The following is a 20,214-nucleotide window of genomic DNA, read 5'->3' on the forward strand; positions in this document are numbered from 1 at the left end:
GAATTACCTGTTTTTCCTTGAACAGTTACCTGCTGTAACTAAGTTAAATCAAGTTAAATCGTCTAACCTCAGTTAGTGTAATTTACTTCTGCCACTGCAGTGAGTATTGTTATGGGTGAATGCTTAATATGTGACAAGAATGTGCTATGCATCCTCCTTTCACTCCCTAACACCTCTGTGACATAACATGTTCTCATTATCTTAAACTGATGAGGAAACTGAGGATAAAAAGCCCAAATTGCTGAGTATCACACAAATACTCCAGTGGAACGATGATGCATGCCAAGGTTTTTCTGACAACACAGTGCCTATTCTCTGTCCCTCTGCCACACTCTTTCTTTCCCTGAGCTCTCTGCGACTGCAACCATGTCGCTGCCTCTTGGAACAGCTGAGAAGGACCAATTTTAATTGAAATAATAAACTAGTCATTCTCTAAAAGGCCTCATTCCATTCAGGATGCATACCGACAAGGAAGGAAGACAGACCAGGTCTGTGGCATGAACCAGAGCATGGAGGGAATGCTCTCTGCTCATCAGTCCTACCTTTTTGTATGAGTTTTGTTACTATTGGCTGTAAATACAATTGTGACAATAGAAGTAAAAAAAGAAACCGCATTCTGACAGTAACACAAATCAGACATGGTGCTAAGTTGCTATTATGTACCATTTCACTTAATTCTCACAAAAGTCGCTGTAAAGTGGTGGGTGTGATTCTAGTTTTATGGAGAGGGAATCAGAGTGTCTGAAGAGTTCCCTGTTTGTATGTTAGAGGGTGCAGGGCCAGGATTTAAACCGAAATTTCTTCCTACCATTGACTACTGTGCTGTGCATGCTTCTGTTATCTTATAGGAGTATTAGGCTGATGACAACTCATATTTACTGAGCCCATACTTAGTGACAGACACTCTGCAATGCTGTTATATGCAGTAAACTGTTTATGTAAGGTAAAAATTCTTAGCACAGAGTAGGTGTTAAATTATAAGTCATTGCCTTCTTGTAAACCCGCTGCGGTTCCTTTTTCCCTTTTAATAAATTTATGAGAAGTGTATATTTGGTGTTACCACTGTGTTGAGATGACATGTGTCTAGTTTTTTTTTTAGATAGTTGCTTCCTGTTTCTTTCAGAGCAGTTGCCTTGAGTAAGACTACATGAACTGCTTAAATTAGAAGTGGGGATGATGGCTATTCAGCGGCAGACTAGACTGACACCTGATGATGGTAGGCACAGTGCTCTGTTGTCGTAATTCGTCTCCTGAAAGTTAAGTGCCCACTCAACACAAGAGATTGTGTTTTTAGTTCCTACTTCTACTTGGGTGTTTTTATAATTCACTGCAGTTATCTGGCTTGCTGTTAATGGGCTCTTTTCCTGAAAACACTCCTTATAGTCCTGATGTCCAATGATGCAAGAGTGGAAATATTTCATTCAATAGAGAACCTGGCATTAATTAGGAGAGTAGACTGTATATTGATTGACTCCTCAGTCTTACAATAACTCCCATTTTGGGGAAGGACTTAATTTTTGTTTGGTTTTCTTTTACTTATTATTACTATTTTTTGGTGATAAGAACACTTTACATGATTTCTATCTTTAACAGATTTTTAAGTGCACAGTTCAGTATTGTTAACTGTAGGTACAGTATAGCATAGCTTATCTCCAGAACTTACTCATCCTCTGTAACTGTAAGTTTACATCCCTTGTTTAGTGACACCCCATTTCCCCCTTCCCCCAGCCCCTGGTAGACACCATGCCATGTTTCTATGAATTTGACTATTTTAGATTATCTCCCATAAGTGGAATCATCTGGTACTTATCTTTCTGTGATTAGCTTATTTCACTTAGCATAATGTCCTCCAAGTTCACATAAGACATGGCATATTACAGAATTTCCTTTTTAAGGCTGAATAGTATTCCATTGTGTTTACATACCCTTTTTTCTTTATTCATTTATCTTTTGATGGTCATATAGGTTGTTTCTACATCCTGACTATTGTAAAGAGTGCTACAGTGAACATAGTACTAATATCTCTTCAAGATCCTGGTTTCAATTATTTTGGACAAATGCTCAGAAGTGAGATTGCTGGATCCTATGGTATTTGTATTTTAAATTATTTTTCAGGAACTCCCATTCTGTTTTCCATAGAGGCTGCACTTCATTGCATTTTTACCACTGTGTTCAAGGATCTAGTGCAAGAACTGAGTCTTCTTAAAATAATTAAAAATTGGTCATTTCAATCCTGCACACTCTCAGCCAGGTAAAAGTTTGATTGTGTCCCTATTCAGAAATACCAACCCATCCAAATCATTGTTCCAAAAAAAGTCACTATACTTGCTAATTCAACTAATACTAATTAATGCATCTATTAAGTCATATATTCATTTAGCCAGATAGTCATTTTTCCATTCAATCATACACACTACATATACATATACATAAACATATAAGTTATATATAGGATTTATTTAGTAGGGAGTTTCTGTAAAGACAGAGCCCCTGCCCCACCATGGACCTTATTTTATAGTAGGGAGGCTGGGTGAATAGCCATGAGAAACCCAACTTTCACACATTCATCTAATTAGACACATGCTTTCTAAAAATGATAAATAAAGATGAATTGTGGAACTTTAGGGTCACATGCAGGGAGATGGGTCCTAATTTCATAATGGCTTTGAATAGAAACAACCATAGATATCCAATGATGCTGAAGAAGAAATATCTCACACTGTAGAGAAGCTAATATTAATTTGAATTTTTTTTTCATTTATCCTCTCTCTCTCTGTAAAGAAATGCTTTGGGTAGAAAAGGACTCTTTTTTCTCCTTGGAGGAATAGTAAATAATATGTGATGCAGAGACCTTAGAATCCTGGGACTAGCAGCACCGAATAATATTATTTATTAAAGCAGTTAGAGCAACCAGTGGAGCAATTAGAGGCAAAAAGCTGAAAACTTGTAGATGGAATTTTTGATACTGAAAGTGCATGCGAGAAAATGTTAAAATGGTTTCTTTAGGCATAATAACAAAAGCTAGAATGAAATTAAGCAGTGAGAAAGAAACAGTTGGAGTTCACTGAAATATAATAACTGATTCATAACTAAGGGGTTTATTTCATTATAAGTGGCTCTAAATAGCATCTTCACTTGCAGTTGGCTCAAAATTGCATCTTCCTATAAATTTTCCATATAGAGGCTGCAAACCAATGTTTAGCAAAACATGTTTTATAATAGAAAAATACAGGTATGCCTGTTAAATTTGAAAAATAGGTATACTCTGCCTTTCTCTGAGCTCTAAGGGACACTATCAGGATTAAAGACATTGTGGCCAGATGAATTTGAATTCAAATTTCTTTGCACTAGGACTTCACAGGTAAGTTGATTTGCTAAAGTGCATTGCACTTTTTAAGAAGGAGAAAACGTAAGCAGCACATTTAATCTTTGAACTTTGTGTAGTTTTGCAGAGTATCTGGAGCATAAGATGTAAGAGAGGGCCCTCAAGCTCCTGTACTGGTCTGTGCTCTAGATTCTAAAGCATTGAGCCTAGTGACTATCACAGTACTTACCCTTTGATGTGAAACAGGAGATGTGTCTTCTCATTACTCTATGAATCTCCCTCCTACCAACCCCTGCCTTTTTTTTTTTCTTTCTGAAGGACCTACTTAAAGGAGAACTCATGACTTTTAGTGAATATTTTGACTCTATTACCGTAAGCCCACAGTCAATAAACTATAACCTGTGTGCCAAATCTGGTCTACCACATTTTTTTGAAGTTTTAATGGAACACGACCACTCTGATTCTTTTATGCCCTTGACTGCAGAGCTGAGTAGCCATGACAGAAACAGAATGGCCAGCAGAACCTAAAGTACTTACTTTACAAAAAAAAAAAAAAAAGTTTGCTAAACCCTACCCTCGACTGATAGCAGTTTGGATTTTCATCAGTAATTTGAATAGTTGGCTCCCATATCATTCTGGCATCTTACTCTGTCTCAGAAACTCCCTGAAGTTAAAAAAAAAAATTAAATATTTTTAAACCTGTAGCAGCCAAAGAAGTTATCTATATTAGACTCCAGCTATATATGATAGGAATTGACATGGCCCATGCTTGTCTGAGAGCCCTCAAGACTCTCATGGGATCCACAGCAGTGTAGACTCATGTTGACTCTGACAGAAAGGCCTGGTTTTGCTTAGTGTAGCTTTTGGGCCCATCCCCATGGCTACCATACATAGTTGTGAAAGGACATCCTGAAAAATGCTGTTATGCTTGCCTGCTTGGAGTGGGGAATTTAGTTGTTTCTTACATGGATTTATTAAAAAATATATTTTTCCCTCCATTCTCCAAACCTCAGTAATAAGTACAATATAGTGTTTTTGGAAGTGTGACTGGTGACTGCCTTTGCCAACCTCTGGTCTCTGCATTTCAATGTCTTGGTAAATTCTCTGAGTCCAGCAGTATTTCTCTATAAGCATGAGATCCCATAAAAGAGAAATTCACTTGTAATAGGCTTGCTGTACTATGTTTAACAGACTCTAACATGTATTCTCTAATACAAAAGTAGATAGTCAACAAGTGATACTGGAAATAATCTGTGGATCCTTATTCATGCCTGTTTAGCATATTAGTATCATGCCCTTCACATGTATCTCATTTACACCTCATTACATTAACTCTATGAATTACACATATTCTATTTCCATTAAACAAATTGTTGCAGGTTGTTTTTGCTGGCAGTATAGGCAGGTGGAAGTATGAGATGTTTATTAGGGATCATCACCTGTGAATGGAAAGAGACAAAGCAGGATGAGCAAGGGGAGAAATCAAATGGCATTGCAATCCCAGCAAGAGACACAAGCCAGTGGGTCTTTCTGGAATGAGTGTTAATCATCAGAGGAGTCTGGCATCATGCCAAAAAGGCCTTTATCCCTCTGCTAGTTTTATCTCCAGATCAACACTGGAGTGTAGGTTCTCTGCAAAGGATCCAGATTCTAAGGAGTGGAGAGCTGAAGGCTGTCTACTGACCCCTCCCCACACAGCTTAGGCTTCCTTCCTTGAAGGGAGATCTGCAAGCATATCTTCATGTCGACCATGGATAAAAGCACTACACATCTTTATTCATGAAGTAATTTGACCAAATTCATACTGCTAGCTGTGTAGTTCCCAAATCCGTGCTGCTACCACACTACAGTGTCTTTCTTAAGGCAAATGTATATTTGTTCCACATTTTGAGATGCAAACACCGAAGTGGCAGATTGGTTAGCTGAAATGTTATCAGTTTGTGTGTTTTTGTTTTTGTTTTTGTTTTCTGATTCGTGAAGTCTTTGTCTCCTCTAAGGAACAAATTTGATAATGATGTTTATATTCTGAGAGAAACAAAGATGCCTGTGTAGGCTGAGCAATGTTATCTAATATTGTTATTCTCATAAAGCAAAATAAATCCTCTATTTTGCATCCCAACAAAGGGAGATTGACATCCTTATCTGATGTTCAAATATTTATGGGAGTCATTTCAACCAAGCTTTTATTTTCTCTTATATTTCTACATTCTGATTTGACACAAGGTATTATACAACCTTGCTTTTGATAAAGGACAATCAGATTTGACTTAGTGTTGCAGAGGGAAATGTAATATTGCATATTTCAGAAGAGAACATGTTAAAAATGGAGAAATGCCATCTCCATCCATCTATCAAAAGTTTATTGGTTCAATTCTGTATGTCTTGAGCCAGTTTGCTGGGGAGCAAAATGGTTCAAGTTGAAGTGCCTTCCAAATGGGCTTCTGGATTCAAGTCAAGTTTTAGGATGGTCTACTGAGGGATGTAACTTCACAGTTAATAAGATTTAGGAAAGTTCTTAAGGGTCAGAGTTAGGGAAAATATTTTTAATGGTGCAAAAAACAGTAATAGATCTAAAGTCCTTCCAAAGACAATTGGACAGAACAGGTATGGAAAGGGAGCAGGACCCAGAGTGTGGTGAAATGTAGGAGATCTGCTCACTGGAAGAAGAGGAAGCCTGTCTGGATCACCTTTGTTAAACATGAAGTACATGATATTGGGCTTTGCACTTGCTTAAATGCACAAGACTAAGCTAGACAGTGTGGGCAGTCATTGTGCTTAAGGATGGGTATTTTTGGTGGAAAATATTTTTGTTTCCCTAGGCAAATTACATCTGCTTGACACTGGAGTTGTGTGCTTATATTAGTACTATTGTCTATCACATAGGTAAACAAGCTATTTCTATATAAATTAATTTCCAGCCCTTTAACAGGCCACATCTTGGCCACCTATTAATTCCTATCATTTTCCATAAGTCCTTAGCATTTAGTAAATGATCCAGAATTTACTAAATGTCTAATTAAATATTCAATGTATATGTAATTTTATGCATTAAAAAACACCAACTAAATATACTTATGCACTATCTTACTATTTCTTGGATGTATGAGTTTTTCATAAACCCTTTTTTCTTTTGTACAGTAAGTGATTTTGACCAAAATGGGACAGATATATAACCAAATACCACCATCCACATAGCTATCCAACATTTAGTGTCAGATACTATGGTCAGGATTTTATCCTTACTATCTCACTAACTTTATGACTAGGGAAAAGTGTATATTATCTTCATTTTATAACCACAGACAATGAGAGTCAGGACAATTTCTATGGGCTACTCAACTCATTATATGGAGAATTAAATAAGAATTTAATATATGGGGTTTAGCAGAGAAGCTGAAAATTAGGAAGGCCACAATAAATACATTAAATATATTAGTAAATCTTAATTCTGGGCATGGTCCTATGCTCCAGACTGCTACAGAATGAAGTACTTCTTTGTTTGTTTGTTTGTTTGTTTTTTCACCTTACGCCATTTCTGTCTTATTGTTAATGTTGTCTCATCAACTTTCAATATCCTTTCATACAGAGAAAAGTCATTGTTGGCATGATTGGCAGCCCCCAAAAGATATTTAACAGAGTTAAAGAATGTTCTTCACTTTGGGATTTCCCCTAAGAAGAGGAAAAGGCTGTGAGCCTTTCATAAGGGTATTTCTTCAGTATTCCTTCACCACCTTTACTTCTCACATCCAAACAATCACCATGTCCTGTTTATTTTACTTTCTAAGCTTGAGCACCATCATGTCTAAAATGAGTAGTTGTAAAGTCCCATTTGCCAGCCTTCTATGCCTTGATATTCATACAGCTGCCAAAGTGATCTTTAACTCAGTTTAGAACTGTGTTTTGACCAATAGTTAGCCACTGGTCACATGTGGATCTTTGAATTGGAATAGAATTACTTTAAATTCAATAAAATACAAATATCTATTCCTCAGTTATACTTGCAGGATTTCAAGGGCTAAACAGCCACTTGTAGCTAGTTGTTACCATATTGGATGGCTGAAAGCATATTTCTACATCACAAAAAGATCTATGGAATTCAGCTGTGTGTTAGATCATATCACTCTCCTTCTATATTTTTTCGAGTGGCTCCCCATTTCCTACAGGTGAAAAAAAAATGCTTCACACAGTTTCCAAGGTCTTTCATTGTGTATTCCCTGAGGCCCTTCCCCTATTGAGTCTTGAACTTCAACCACACCATCCTTTGTTAAGGTTTTCATGCACACTATTCCTAACTCAGACTTTCATATTTGCTGCTGCTTTTGATGTGAAGATTTTTGTAATATTTTATACAGCCCTTTTCTTTTTTTCTAAATGAATCTATGACTGTAAGCTTTGAAAAAAATTTATTTACTTTCATTGTCTTTCTTCATCTGTAGACTAAGTGGCATGAGAACGAGGCCGTATCTGTCTTGGCACCTAACACAATGCCTTATACATGACATACTCAATAAGAAGTGAACAAAAGAAAGAAGTAAGAGCCAAGATGGAAGAAAGAATGGGAAAGAAAAGATAAATGCTCATCTGCAGACCTGAGCCCTCCCACACTAATATAGTCCTTAAATTTTATAGTTTCCTGAACAAATCCAAACTCTCAAGAAAATCCATGCTTTTTTTTTTTTCCTCCTGGGAATGCTGTTCCTACATATTCTACCTGGCAAAATCCTGCTCATCCTTCCTGTCTCTAAAGCAATACTGTATCCTGTTAGTGTCATCTCTGGCCGTCCCTCACCATTACCCAGGCTCATTTAGACTTACTCATTGCAATGTGACTTCATTACAGAGCTTGCCACTTTTCACTGTAAACAATGAAAAGATTACACCAATAAATTTAAGAGGAGAGTCTCTACTCAAACATTTAGCATCTTCCCTAAAAGAAGTAGCTACTAAAACTTTATTGAAATTAAAAAAAAAATTATATTTAATACCTTCATAGTGTGTAAACTGCATTCTACTTTTTTACATATTTGCTATAATATCATATTTAGAATTTTCAGTTATGAATGATTATTTTGATGACTCAGGGATAAAATTAGAATTTCTCCAAAGATATTATATAAATATTGAAGAATTAATCATGAATCAAATTTACCTGGGATTTACTCTAAATAACTTTCTTTTTTTCTGTTGTTTTTGTTTGGTTCTGTAGCTGCAGAAAGTTTACACATGAGACTATGGCTTTAGGTTGCCATTTTCCCAAGGTATAAGTAGAATTAACTACAAACAAAACACATGCTCAGAAAATGGAACCTCATATGAACTGACAGATTTGGAATCTGAGCTTTCTATATTTGACCCTAAATAAAGTAAAACATACCTGAGAATGATTTTGTTAGGTGAATCTGCTTCACTCTTTAGGTGAAAACAGCAAGCCAAAATACTACATTGTGTCTCTCTCCATATGGACACCAAACAACAGAATCTTTCAAATATTCTGTTGTGGTTTAAAAGTACCTAGATATTTGGCAGAGTGCATTCTAGAAATAATGATACATACTCAGTGTAAAACCATTTTAAAAAGTGTGAGGAAGTTTAATTATTTTAATGTTTTTATTGATTTTTGAGGGAGAGAGAGAATGAGTGGGGGAGGGGTAAAGAGAGGGAGACACAGAATCAAACTTACAAGCCATGAGATCATGACCTGAGCCAAAGTCAGATGCTTAACCAGCTGAGCCACCCAGGTGCCCCACAAAATGTGAGGATATTCATAATGTGTTATCTATATCGGGATTCACCCTAACCTTTAAAAGAAACCAACTTGACAATAAACTATTTTTTTAAAATAAGAAAATAAAAGAAGGCAATCATATTGTTCTCATTTTTAGATGAAGAAAGTGAGAGTTGACTATATAAATTGGCTTAGCAGAGAAGTTAAGAAGAGTAGGACCATTCCCTGGAAAAATCATCAAGTGTTTCACAAATGTTATAGTGGAGGGTCGCCTGGGTGGCTCAGTGGGTTGAGTGTCTTACTTCGGCTCAGGTCATGATCTCACAGTTTGTGGGTCTGAGCCCCACGTTCTGCTCTGCGCTGACAGCTCGCAGCCTGGAGCCTGCTTCAGGATTCTTGGTCTCCCTCTCTCTCAGTCCCTCCCCTGCCCGCTCTTCCCCTTTCTCTTTCAAAATTAAAGATTAAAAAAAATTTTTTAAAGCAAATATTATAGTGGAAAGAATATATTCCAGAATAACTTTTTAAAGAAAACTCTTATCAGTTTATCTGATTGCTAAAATAACCAGTTTATCTTTAGCTGCTTGTGCACACTGCACAATTAGACCTGCACAGTCTGCTTGTATTGCACTGAAGTCATTAGGAATGAAAACAGAATACTGCTTGACTTTAGGAACTTAGTTCTAAAAATCCTGTAAATGTCCTTTTCATTGTTGCAGACCAAGAAGCAGTAGCTGAATAGGAGAGGGTCACTGTACCCAGTGTTAGGAGTGGATGAGGGAAGAGGAGGTAGGAGGTGCTTTAAATGAATATGCAATTATAATACTCGTATATTGAAAACAAAATATATGTACATACACATGGAATTCTGTGCCACAAGCTGGGATGAAATATAAATAGTTGAGCTGTGTGAATTGAGGAAATATATTACATGTTTCAGGTAAATGTTATTTAATATCAGTGGTGCAGAAATGGGGGCTATTTCCCAATAAAATGATATCCAGCTGTTCATTTTCATCTCTTCTCAGCCATTGCACCGATGGTATCTTCTTATATACACCTCTCTCTCTAAGCTACTCTTAATTGGGTAAACTGGTGACATCAGTTTGTGTTCATGTTCAGAATGATGTGTGTTTAATTAGAGTCTCCAAACAAGGTGCTATGCATCTAAGTAGGAATTTTCTTACATCTCTTGCCTCAATTTCACAAAGTAAGATGATGAAGCTTTTACCATTTACTTCTCAGACATACTACTGTAGGTAAGAGAAACAGTAGTATTGAAGCAAACCAGGAAATTTGTTAAAATAAACTGAGAAAGTTTAAATAGGGCTTCTAAAACTTTCTTTGAACTCAGTGGAGAATGTGTATTTCCAAAACTTCCATCATTAGAATTAATGTTGACCCAAGAATAGAAATGACCCAAGAAGCCCATTTTCTCACATGCCACTTCCCACTGTGTTAATAAGAATTCTGTTCCTTCTTACTGTGGCAGGAAGATGGCTCTCCAAAGTGTATTCTGTTCTTCTCCAAATGAGATCTTTTCTCTAACACATTTTAAGTAATTCAGCAAATCCAGTACATGCAAATTTTTAAGAAATTAGAGTGGAGAATTCAATACTGGAGATACAGATCCTCTGACTTTTAAGATACAAATTAGAAGGCATTGAACTTTTCAGTAGATATAAGAACCAAAATAATGCTTTCATATTTTTATTCCTTTCCTATCCCATTTATTCCTCTTCCTTGTATTTCTTTAGCACCATATTTCACAAATAACAATAATCCATTCTTGATACATGTTTGCACATCTTTCCTACAACCAGTTATTGAGTAAATACAAAATCCAACCAATGTGATATCATGATATATGAATCAAAAATTTCTCCTTGTCCTAAAAGAGTAAAAGCCCAGCAAATGTTTAACTACAGAAAATAGAAGGAACATCCATAAGGAAAAGAATGACTCAGCCCCTTCCAGAGGGCTCTATATGCACGAGGTGTGGGCTGGGAAGCCCAGTATAGACTTTCATGTCATCAGCTCAGAATCTGTGCTTCATGGAGGTTCTCAAAGTAGCAGATAGTTTGAAAGAGGTGAAGATAGGAAGAGACAGACATTACAGATAGTTTTGTGATATCTTTCTGGTGTCATTTGTGAAATTCTATCATTCCTAAGGCTACTAAAAGATGTGAATGATAGTCCTTATTTATATATTTCCATTTCTAGAAATTTATGTCCACAGTTATTCTAGGCTTGAAGGCATCTCTTACAGATTGAAGAATTGGCTCATCATTTATTTTATTACTCATTTATTTATTTGCCTAATGTGAGTCATGTATCAACTCATTTACTGCAAAGCACCACTCTGTGAAGATATTTTCTCCTATTTATAGACGAGGCTGTGAGATTATGAATAGTTACATGATTTCAGAGAGATTCCGCTGAAGCTTCTCTGGTTTCTCTGATTATACTTCTTCCACTTTCTGTACTGCTATTCAGAAAGACACTGGGAATCCCAGAAGACAGAGGGCCTTACGGATCTCCTTCCCAGGTATCTAGCCCAAATCATGACATTCTGAGAATTTACATAGTACACAGGATCCTAAAATTTTAGTCATTACTCCAGGTTTGTTTTCTTAACCCATTCTGTTTTTCTTTGACATTATTTTCTCTTAATTGACGTAAGGAAAGAGCCTATATTAGAGTTTCATAGTTAAGTATTGTGCTTTATTGTTGCTGATGTAGTTATATTACAGAGTGGAATGTGTGGCAAGAGAGGGGAGAATCCAAGGTAATTCAGTGGACGGCGGCAGCTTAGGGGACCAGAGGAAAGCAAAGTGAATCTTTGCAGTTAGAGATGGAGTGCTGTAGCTCTGGTGTGTGTGCGTGGGCGGGGGGGGGGGGGGGATGGCACTGGCATCTTCTGGGAACATTCCTAAACATGGCATGCTTTCAGTTTTTAAAATGTAATCTTTAACTGTGTGATAAAATTTAAAATGATGTTAAAATGTAATTCATTATAACTATGGTTAGGAAAGATGAATTGTCATTCAGTTTGAACACACAATTAAATGTGTCCAATAGGCCTGTGGGCCTGCAGTGGTGAGCTCCTGAGACAGATTTTGGTCATGTCGCTGGTGAAAGAACAAACACCTAAGATGTTGCCAGGGATGCAGAATTCATCCCCTTCTCTCTCTGGCTCTCCCTTTCCCTTCCTTCTTAGCTTTATTTTTAATCACTTAAACTGGCATCTTCTATGTTTGCTTCTACGGATAGGAGAATCCAGATGAAGTTGTTCAGGGACAGAGAAACAAGGAGTGAAATGGTGCTACCTTGGACCTGAGAAGGGAATAGGGAATCATCAGGAGAAACCTATTATCATGTCCAGATAAGTAATGATAAGATTACAGATTTTTAGATAATAGATTTATTGAACAATTATTATGTGTCAGACCCTCTGATAAATGCTTTATACGCAATACCTCATTTAAGCCTCACAAAACCTATTATACTTCCCATTTTACAGATTAAGTAACAAAGGTCCAGATAGACTAATAGTATGAGTATATCACACCTCTGTAAATGGTGAAATTAAGACATGAACTCAGACAGACTGGACCCATGTTCTTTACAATGAGATTATTATTTTTTTAGGTTTATTTATTTATTTTGAGACAGAGAGCATGAGCAGCAGAGGGGCAGAGACAAAGGGAGAGAGAGAATCCCAGGAAGGCTCTGGGCCATCAGGAGGCATAGGCTGATGTGGGGCTCCATCTCATGAACAGCAAGATTGTGACCTGAGCAGAGATCAAGAGTCAGATGCTTAACCAGCTGAGCCACCCAGGTGCACTACAATGAGATTATTAATGTGTGTGGAGCCTATAGGCTAGGACTCTCCTGGTAGCCTAAGCATAAACAGCCAGAAACCCAGGCAATGCCCTTAAACAACAGAGCAGAAAAGAGTTTGCTAGAAAATAAAAGTGGGTGAAAAACTTAGCAGCAGTTCTATAAAGAAGATGGGAGATGGAGACTTCTTATTCCCTGGCTTTCCAGAGAGGTCTAACTCCTTGTCATCTTATTTAATAAACCATTTTTCAATAGATATATTTTAATACATGGAAATATATATATTATAATACTATATAATATATATTATCATAACTATATATTATGTAAGATATGATAGTATATATTATATTAAGGTATATATATGTATATATAGGCATTATAAGATGTTAAATCAGTTGTGTTCTAAAATAAGAAAAATAACCACAATTTGAAGTTCAGAAAATTGAGTACCACGGTACTCATTGATGTCACTATTGTACAAATGGTAGGAGAGCCTTGATCCCTGATTCTTAGTGGGCAGCACACACGTGTTAACAAAGTATGCCACACTTCTCATCTCCTCCAGTCCTCATAACAATCCTATTATCCGGTGCTAATATCACTCCAATTTTATATATGAATAAGGCAAGCCCTTCCTGTAGCTGATGCATACATAGACTTCAGAATGAATCAAACATGAATATTCATTCTGGTTCTGCTGTTTACTAATTATGTTGTGTAACATGTCCTCTAAGGGTTTCATTTTTCCCTTCTTTATACTATAAGAAACCAAAGAGAAGGGACACCTTGGTGGCTCAGTCGGTTAAGCGTCCATCTCTTGATTTTAGCTCAGGTCATGATCTTATGGTTTGTGAGTTCGAGCTCCATGTTGGATTCTGTGCTCCCTTCTCTCTCTGCCTCTCCTTCCTCTTTACTCACTGGTTCTACTCTCTCTCTCTCTCTCTCTCTCTCTCTCTCTCTCTTTCTCTCTCTCTCTGCCTATCTCTCTCTCTCTCAAAACAAATGATCAAAGAAAAGAAACTTAGGAATAGAGGAAAGAAGAAGGGAGAAGCACCTTGTTGTGTTTGGTCCACATTTGGTGTTTAATGCATGCTTGTTGACTGTGTTGAATCAGGACTTCTGGGATGTTTAGCAATTCTTGGGAGCTTTTATCATTAAGTCAACCAGGCAGGAAATGTGTGAAATATCTACACAGGCAGCAAGTGGCATCTTTAAATAGTTGAGGTAGACTTTAAACTGAATTTAAACAAAGTCATTTTTCCCCCATCAAGTTCTCCCATTGTGTAATCTTGTAATATTATGACATTTTCACCTGTGATCTTACTAAAGGGCTGTATTTATAGCCTATTTTATAAATTCTTATGACTCACCCCATAAAGTCTGTCATGAACTGGAACTTTAAAAAATGAGAAAAATATCTCTGCCTCTGTTAGAGTTAAGAAATTTAAACGACACCCAAAAGTTTTTCCAGTTTTATGCTATTTATAAACTGTTAAGAAAGGGGCCTTCCCCACCACCTTCTGAGTAGGAAAGTTTATTAAGTTTTCTTGCAATCAGACATGATGATTACGGTGAGTATGATGATGATAATGATAAACCTATCTCTAGCACTTTTAGAACATATCTTTAGAGACTGATTGATGCTTTATTTTTAGGCTGCAACCATATTTGACCAGTGGAAAAATCGAGGCTCAGTGAATCTGAATTATCCCAGAAACAGCAATATGTAAATAATAGAGATAGAATAGCTATCTTCTCATTGCATCCTCATTGGTGGGGCGCAGAGAGAGATCCTGTGTCTCCTGTGTTTTGTAAAAAGCCATTCATGCCATCATGAAGGCCCACCCACATGACTTAAACTAACCCTAATTACCCATCAAAGGCCTCATTTCCACATGCTGTCATATTGGGAGACAGGACGTTAACCTATTAATTTGGGGGCAGCACAAACATTCAGTCCATGATACACTTTTTTCAGCCTCCATTCCATCCTGTTTTTGTTTATTTCATTGCTTATTTATGGGTCAGTTCTTCTAATAATGCCGTATGTTCTTTAAGACATTTACCTCATTGAATTCAGCATTCCGTAACCAAAACACAGGTCTTGGTGTATAAAGAGGATAGCAATAAATGCCATAAAAACATAATTTACTATATTATCTTGATGCCTAGTATCCCTTGAAGCAGTTGGTTTTAGATACAAAATACCTTAGCGGCACCTACGTGGTTCAGTCAGTTAAGCGTCCAGCTCTTGATCTTGGCTCAGGTCATGATCTCACAGTTCATGAGTTCAAGCTCCACATCAGGCTCCTTGCTGACACCACAGGGCCTGCTTGGGATTCTGTCTCTCCCTCTCTCTATCCCTCCCCTGCTCATTCTCTTTCTCTCTCTCAAAATAAATAAGTAAACTTTAAAAATGACACCTTAATAATGTCGTCTCTGAAGGAGTTTTCTCAAAAGAGGAACTACTATCCTGTTCATTTAAAATGGTGGATTTCAGAAACTCTAGTGTTGTAAAGCTGCTAAAATATCTATTCCAACTCTTAAAAATGATTACTAGACAGTCAGCCACCATCTTATTTCCATGGACAGAAACTAACCAGAATCCTAAATATATACTTTACTTGTCAAGAAAACAAAACAACCCAACGGCAACAATAATAATAACACATACATGTCATCTAGTCAAATCTGTGTTTAACATAAGTACATATTTCCTTTGAACTGCCATAAATAACATGCTGCCTAGCACCATCCTGCTTTGGGCTTGAGTTTATTGTTTTATGTGATATTTTGTGGCAACTGCTAATTATCATAAGCTGTCCAATAAATGTGATGGATTGTCCAATTAACTCTTCATCAGCATCCGTTTTTGAAGATGCTACCTATTGAAACTGATGACTGTTTATGACCTCCATGTTGCATATGTAGCTAATTACTCCTTGGACAATAATTATTAAGTTTCTTGTGCCTCATTCAGTCATTTTATTTTACAAATTATGATGCCACTGAGTTTCCCAATCCATTTGACTTCACAACTATGACTCTCACAGGATTACTAAAGGTCTGCTGTGGAATATATGGATCATATAAACACTGAAGTAGGTTACAGATGTGTCTGTTTTGTAGGTTTTCCATCGACCGGCACACTGACCTGGAGAGACAATTCAACATTAATGCGGATGATGGAAAGATAACACTGGCAACACCACTTGACAGAGAATTAAGTGTATGGCACAACATAACAATCATTGCTACCGAAATTAGTAAGTGCCTGGGTTTAATTCCTTCCTTGTGTGACTGGGTTCATCTTATGGCTGGTGATCACATGACAAATGGTCCCTATTTGCATCAGATATTTTGGCATTAGAACTTATTTTAATGTTCCCAAGGAGCCTTTGAATGAATTGTCTCAACATGAGATAACTTGCCCAGTGGTAAATTACCAAAGTTTGCAATATATATAGGAAGGAAACATTCTCATATCCAAATATTCATATATATATTCAGCCGTCAAAAATAATGTTTTGCATATTAAAATATGGGGGAAACAGTGTGAAAGGGTAGGTAGAAAAAAGAACTCAAGTATTATATAAATGGGCCAATTACATAAATAGGCCAAACATATATATTATATACAATTAATGAAACTATGGTTCACATATTTAAACCACACACATACATATTCACATATGCAGACAGAAAATATAGAAGGAAACTTCATAGTATCAGTGCATAGTATTTTGTAGTGATAAAATTATAGATGATTTGGGGTTTTTTTTTTAGTTAAATGTATTTTACGTGGTAACCATTCACTGTTTAAAACTGTAACTTTAGTATAATTGCTTTCATAAATTACATGTGAAAATGTAAGCCTTTTTTTAATTTAGAGGATGTTCCAGGTTTGTTAAAATAATGTATGTTCATATTTCAATCAGTTTTTAGTGAGGACAGCTTCTTTGATTGTATGAACTGCCAGTATTACTCAGTCTTTAAACAGTAGCTGTATGCTGGAATTTTGTGCTGCACTGTCTTTGAGAATTTGCACTCAGCCTCAGCAATCTTTATTATACAAAAAGAATGTAATATTCATCTTATTTCCAAACAAAATACATTTTGCATATTATCTGATGACCTTCTCTCCATAAAGGACCTGATAAGGCCTTTACAGTTTACACAGATTCAAGAGGGACAAAGTTTTGAATGAGCTGGGAATCCTCATAAGGAAATTAAAATCAACATTAAGAAAAATTCATGGGCATATATACAATATAGAGTGTATAGATGACAATTAATGGATGTGGGATCTAAAATCTGCTCTGTTCTCTCTCTAAAATTTCCTCATGGTTTCACATGTGGGAAAACAGGGCAAACATGTCTGAGACACATGATTAATTTGTTGGTACAAATGAGCAGTCCATGCCATAAGGAGGGCACTGCTTTTCCATGTTCTGAGATATGGGAGAGGGGGATGTCCCCCATGAAGCCTTATTAAAAACAAACAAAACAAAAGAAAACCAACAAAAACACTATGTGAAAAAAGTGAAGACTTTTTTTATGTCATCCTTGAATGCAAGCAGAGGACCTACAGTTAGGTTGATATGTAACTTCAGCCCTACCAAATGGAGGGTTCTGGAGAGGGCATGAACTTTAGAAACTCTCCTGTTTTTCTGCCCAAGGAGTAGTGTTCTCTTCCTCACTGTGTTATTCTGGTAACAGTTATGCTTCACTAACATTAAGGGATAAAGCAAACCAATGATACTACTTGGTAACTGGTTTATTAGAAACGTTAACCCCATCTAGAGAAGTACAGACATGAAATTTCTATAATTTACAACATTGAAGCCACATTATTACCTTAAGCCTCAGAGAAGAACTGTATACATTTAGATTGCTTTAGGGCTTTATAAAACTTCTTTAAAGGATCACAGTTTTCTTTATGCAGGCAGTAATTACTTTTTCAAGAACTTTTCTTATATTGAATGCAACCTAGTTGAGTTAGCCTTGATCCATGACACTTATTTTTTATGAGCTAGATGCCTTTACTTAATATTCATCAAGGAGGTCCCCCAATTACAAGGATCTATGGTGCTCATTCTAAGGAGTAAAAATAAATGAATATACAGAGCAGGTGGTTAAGAAACGTTTCAGGGACAATCATGAAACAAGAGACTCATTTTGCAAGGAATTACAGACAAGTAAGAAGACAGACACAAAAGCAGATGCTCCAAGGTAAAGCATCTGGGTCACTCCAGGGTCACTCTAGGGTGACCAAGTCTGAGATGACATTCATTTGCTCATTCACTCAGTAATTATTTATTGACTCTGTACTACTTGCCAAGCACTCTAGTAGTGACTGGAGATATAGCAGTCAGCAAAAGAAACAAAATCCCTGGTGCTCTTGGGGTTTTCCTTCTCATAGCTCCTGAAAGCACCTGCATATGAAAGGATAAGTTGAAATCTGCTGAGATATCCATAAAGACAGACTGAGGGGTAAGGAAGAAGATGGTGAGTGTCATGAATTACCTGCAGTTCTCTGTTGATGGTGTGGAAAAGTTCATTGAACATATGATTATATTAAAAAAGGGATCATGATAAATATGAAAAAGAACAAGTCCTTGTTTGTATCAGTAAGATAATTAGTTAAGATCATTTTGAAGCAGTATAGATTATTATTTTTTAATACATAGAGTGTAGTCAAATTACAAAAGCATATCAAAATTTAGGCCAGATAAAATTTTCTTCATGGCTTGAGATACACCACTCAAATATGTCCCAGATTCAGGTTTACAGTTGGTTCCATATAGGGAACAAATACAGAATGGCCATGCCCATGTAAAGACAATCTCCTTCTCCGTGAACCTGATAGAGTTTAAAATATATAACCCAAACTTACATTACTCTGTTGAAATAAGGAGAACTCTTGCTTCCTATTACTTAGTTAATGAATTAATTAATTCTCACCTGGAGATTGAAAACTATACAACCTTACATAAGCATATTTTGACCTATAAGGAAGTTTAATTCAGAAGGTCAAACATCTCAAGAAATGTGGAACTGTTAACTTAGATACCGGTCGACTTTTCTTGGAATGTTTGCCTGTAACCTTCTTAGCATTGGCAAGAAAGAAAGTACAAAAGAGAAATTTAATTTTTAGTTGTAAGATATAAGCTGAAGCGGGCATACATTTAGGAACTTAAAGTACAATTAAGCCATTTTTTTCTAAATCATAAAAAGAAGTAGAAATAATAAGATCACAGAGGACTTAAAAAATTGGAATTACATGAAAATGGCTTAAAAACTTGTTTGACTTAGTTTTATTACTTAGCCCATCATGTAATGTTTATCTTCCGAAGCCACAGACTGTGTCTTGGGGAAAAAAATATTAAACAGAGATTTATTGTATTTGGACGAGTCAAAGATTTAAAACCACCCAGGACCAGAGAACCTTATAGGGGGAGGTTTTAATAAAGATTAAATGAATAAAGAAATATTCATTCCAGGGTGAACAATTTAAAATTATTCTCAGAATGCCATCTCATCAAAGATTTAAACAAATGAAATTAAGCTTTAAAGAAATGGATCATAGGAAAGTCCATCTGTTATCTCTTAATGAGAATGGAGATGCTGTCCTTTATCCTCTGTGAGATTCACTTAACCAAGGCTGAGATGCTTCACTGTGTGTATTACACAAGTATTTCAGTGGTAATAGATCTAGCTTGCCATCACAATCAACAGGCACATCTCATTACATGAGCTGGCAGTTAGATGCCTATGCCCTAACAAGAGATTAGACTGGTAGAGCGTGTTTCTGCTACTAGCAATCCCATCGTCTGCAACTGTAGTGCATGGCTGCTGTTTACCACAGTGGTGAAGGTTTAAGGTAAATTTAGCTGACTAATTAAGCACTGAAAAAGTATTAGGTAAGCCCTATGATGCATTAAATTCTCACAGCACTCTGAGAAAGTAGGTACGATTAATATAATTGAGCCTTGAACAACACAGGTTTGTACTGCACAGATCCACCAGGACTTATAGTATTGTAAATGTATTTTGTCTTCCTTATTTTCTTCATTACATTTTCTTTTCTCTAGCTTACTTTATTGTAAGACTATGGTATATAATACGTATAACATACTAACTACATGTTAATACACTGTTCATGTTATCGGTAAGACCTGTGGTCAAGAGTAGGCTAAATTAATATAGCCTATAATATATAAATACAATTCAGTGTTTGGAGAGTCAAAAGTTATACATGAATTTTTGACTGTGCAGAGCTGGGGAATTGTTGCCACTCCAAACCCCAAAATTGTTTAAG

General features: G+C 36.4%; 1 protein-coding gene across 1 annotated transcript in view; it reads left to right on the plus strand.

Annotated features, from left to right (window-relative positions):
- The window catches only part of CDH8 (cadherin 8), a 242,569-nt gene that overhangs the window by 86,680 nt on the left and 135,675 nt on the right, over positions 1-20,214 (plus strand). The window contains exon 6 of the mRNA XM_039218320.1: positions 16,023-16,159. Coding sequence (XP_039074251.1) covers positions 16,023-16,159 — 137 coding nt within the window. The remainder of the gene's footprint in view (positions 1-16,022; positions 16,160-20,214) is intronic.

This window comes from Hyaena hyaena, unplaced genomic scaffold (genome assembly GCF_003009895.1).
Source record: "Hyaena hyaena isolate Hyena2069 unplaced genomic scaffold, ASM300989v1 scaffold_749, whole genome shotgun sequence".
NCBI lineage: Eukaryota > Metazoa > Chordata > Mammalia > Carnivora > Hyaenidae > Hyaena > Hyaena hyaena.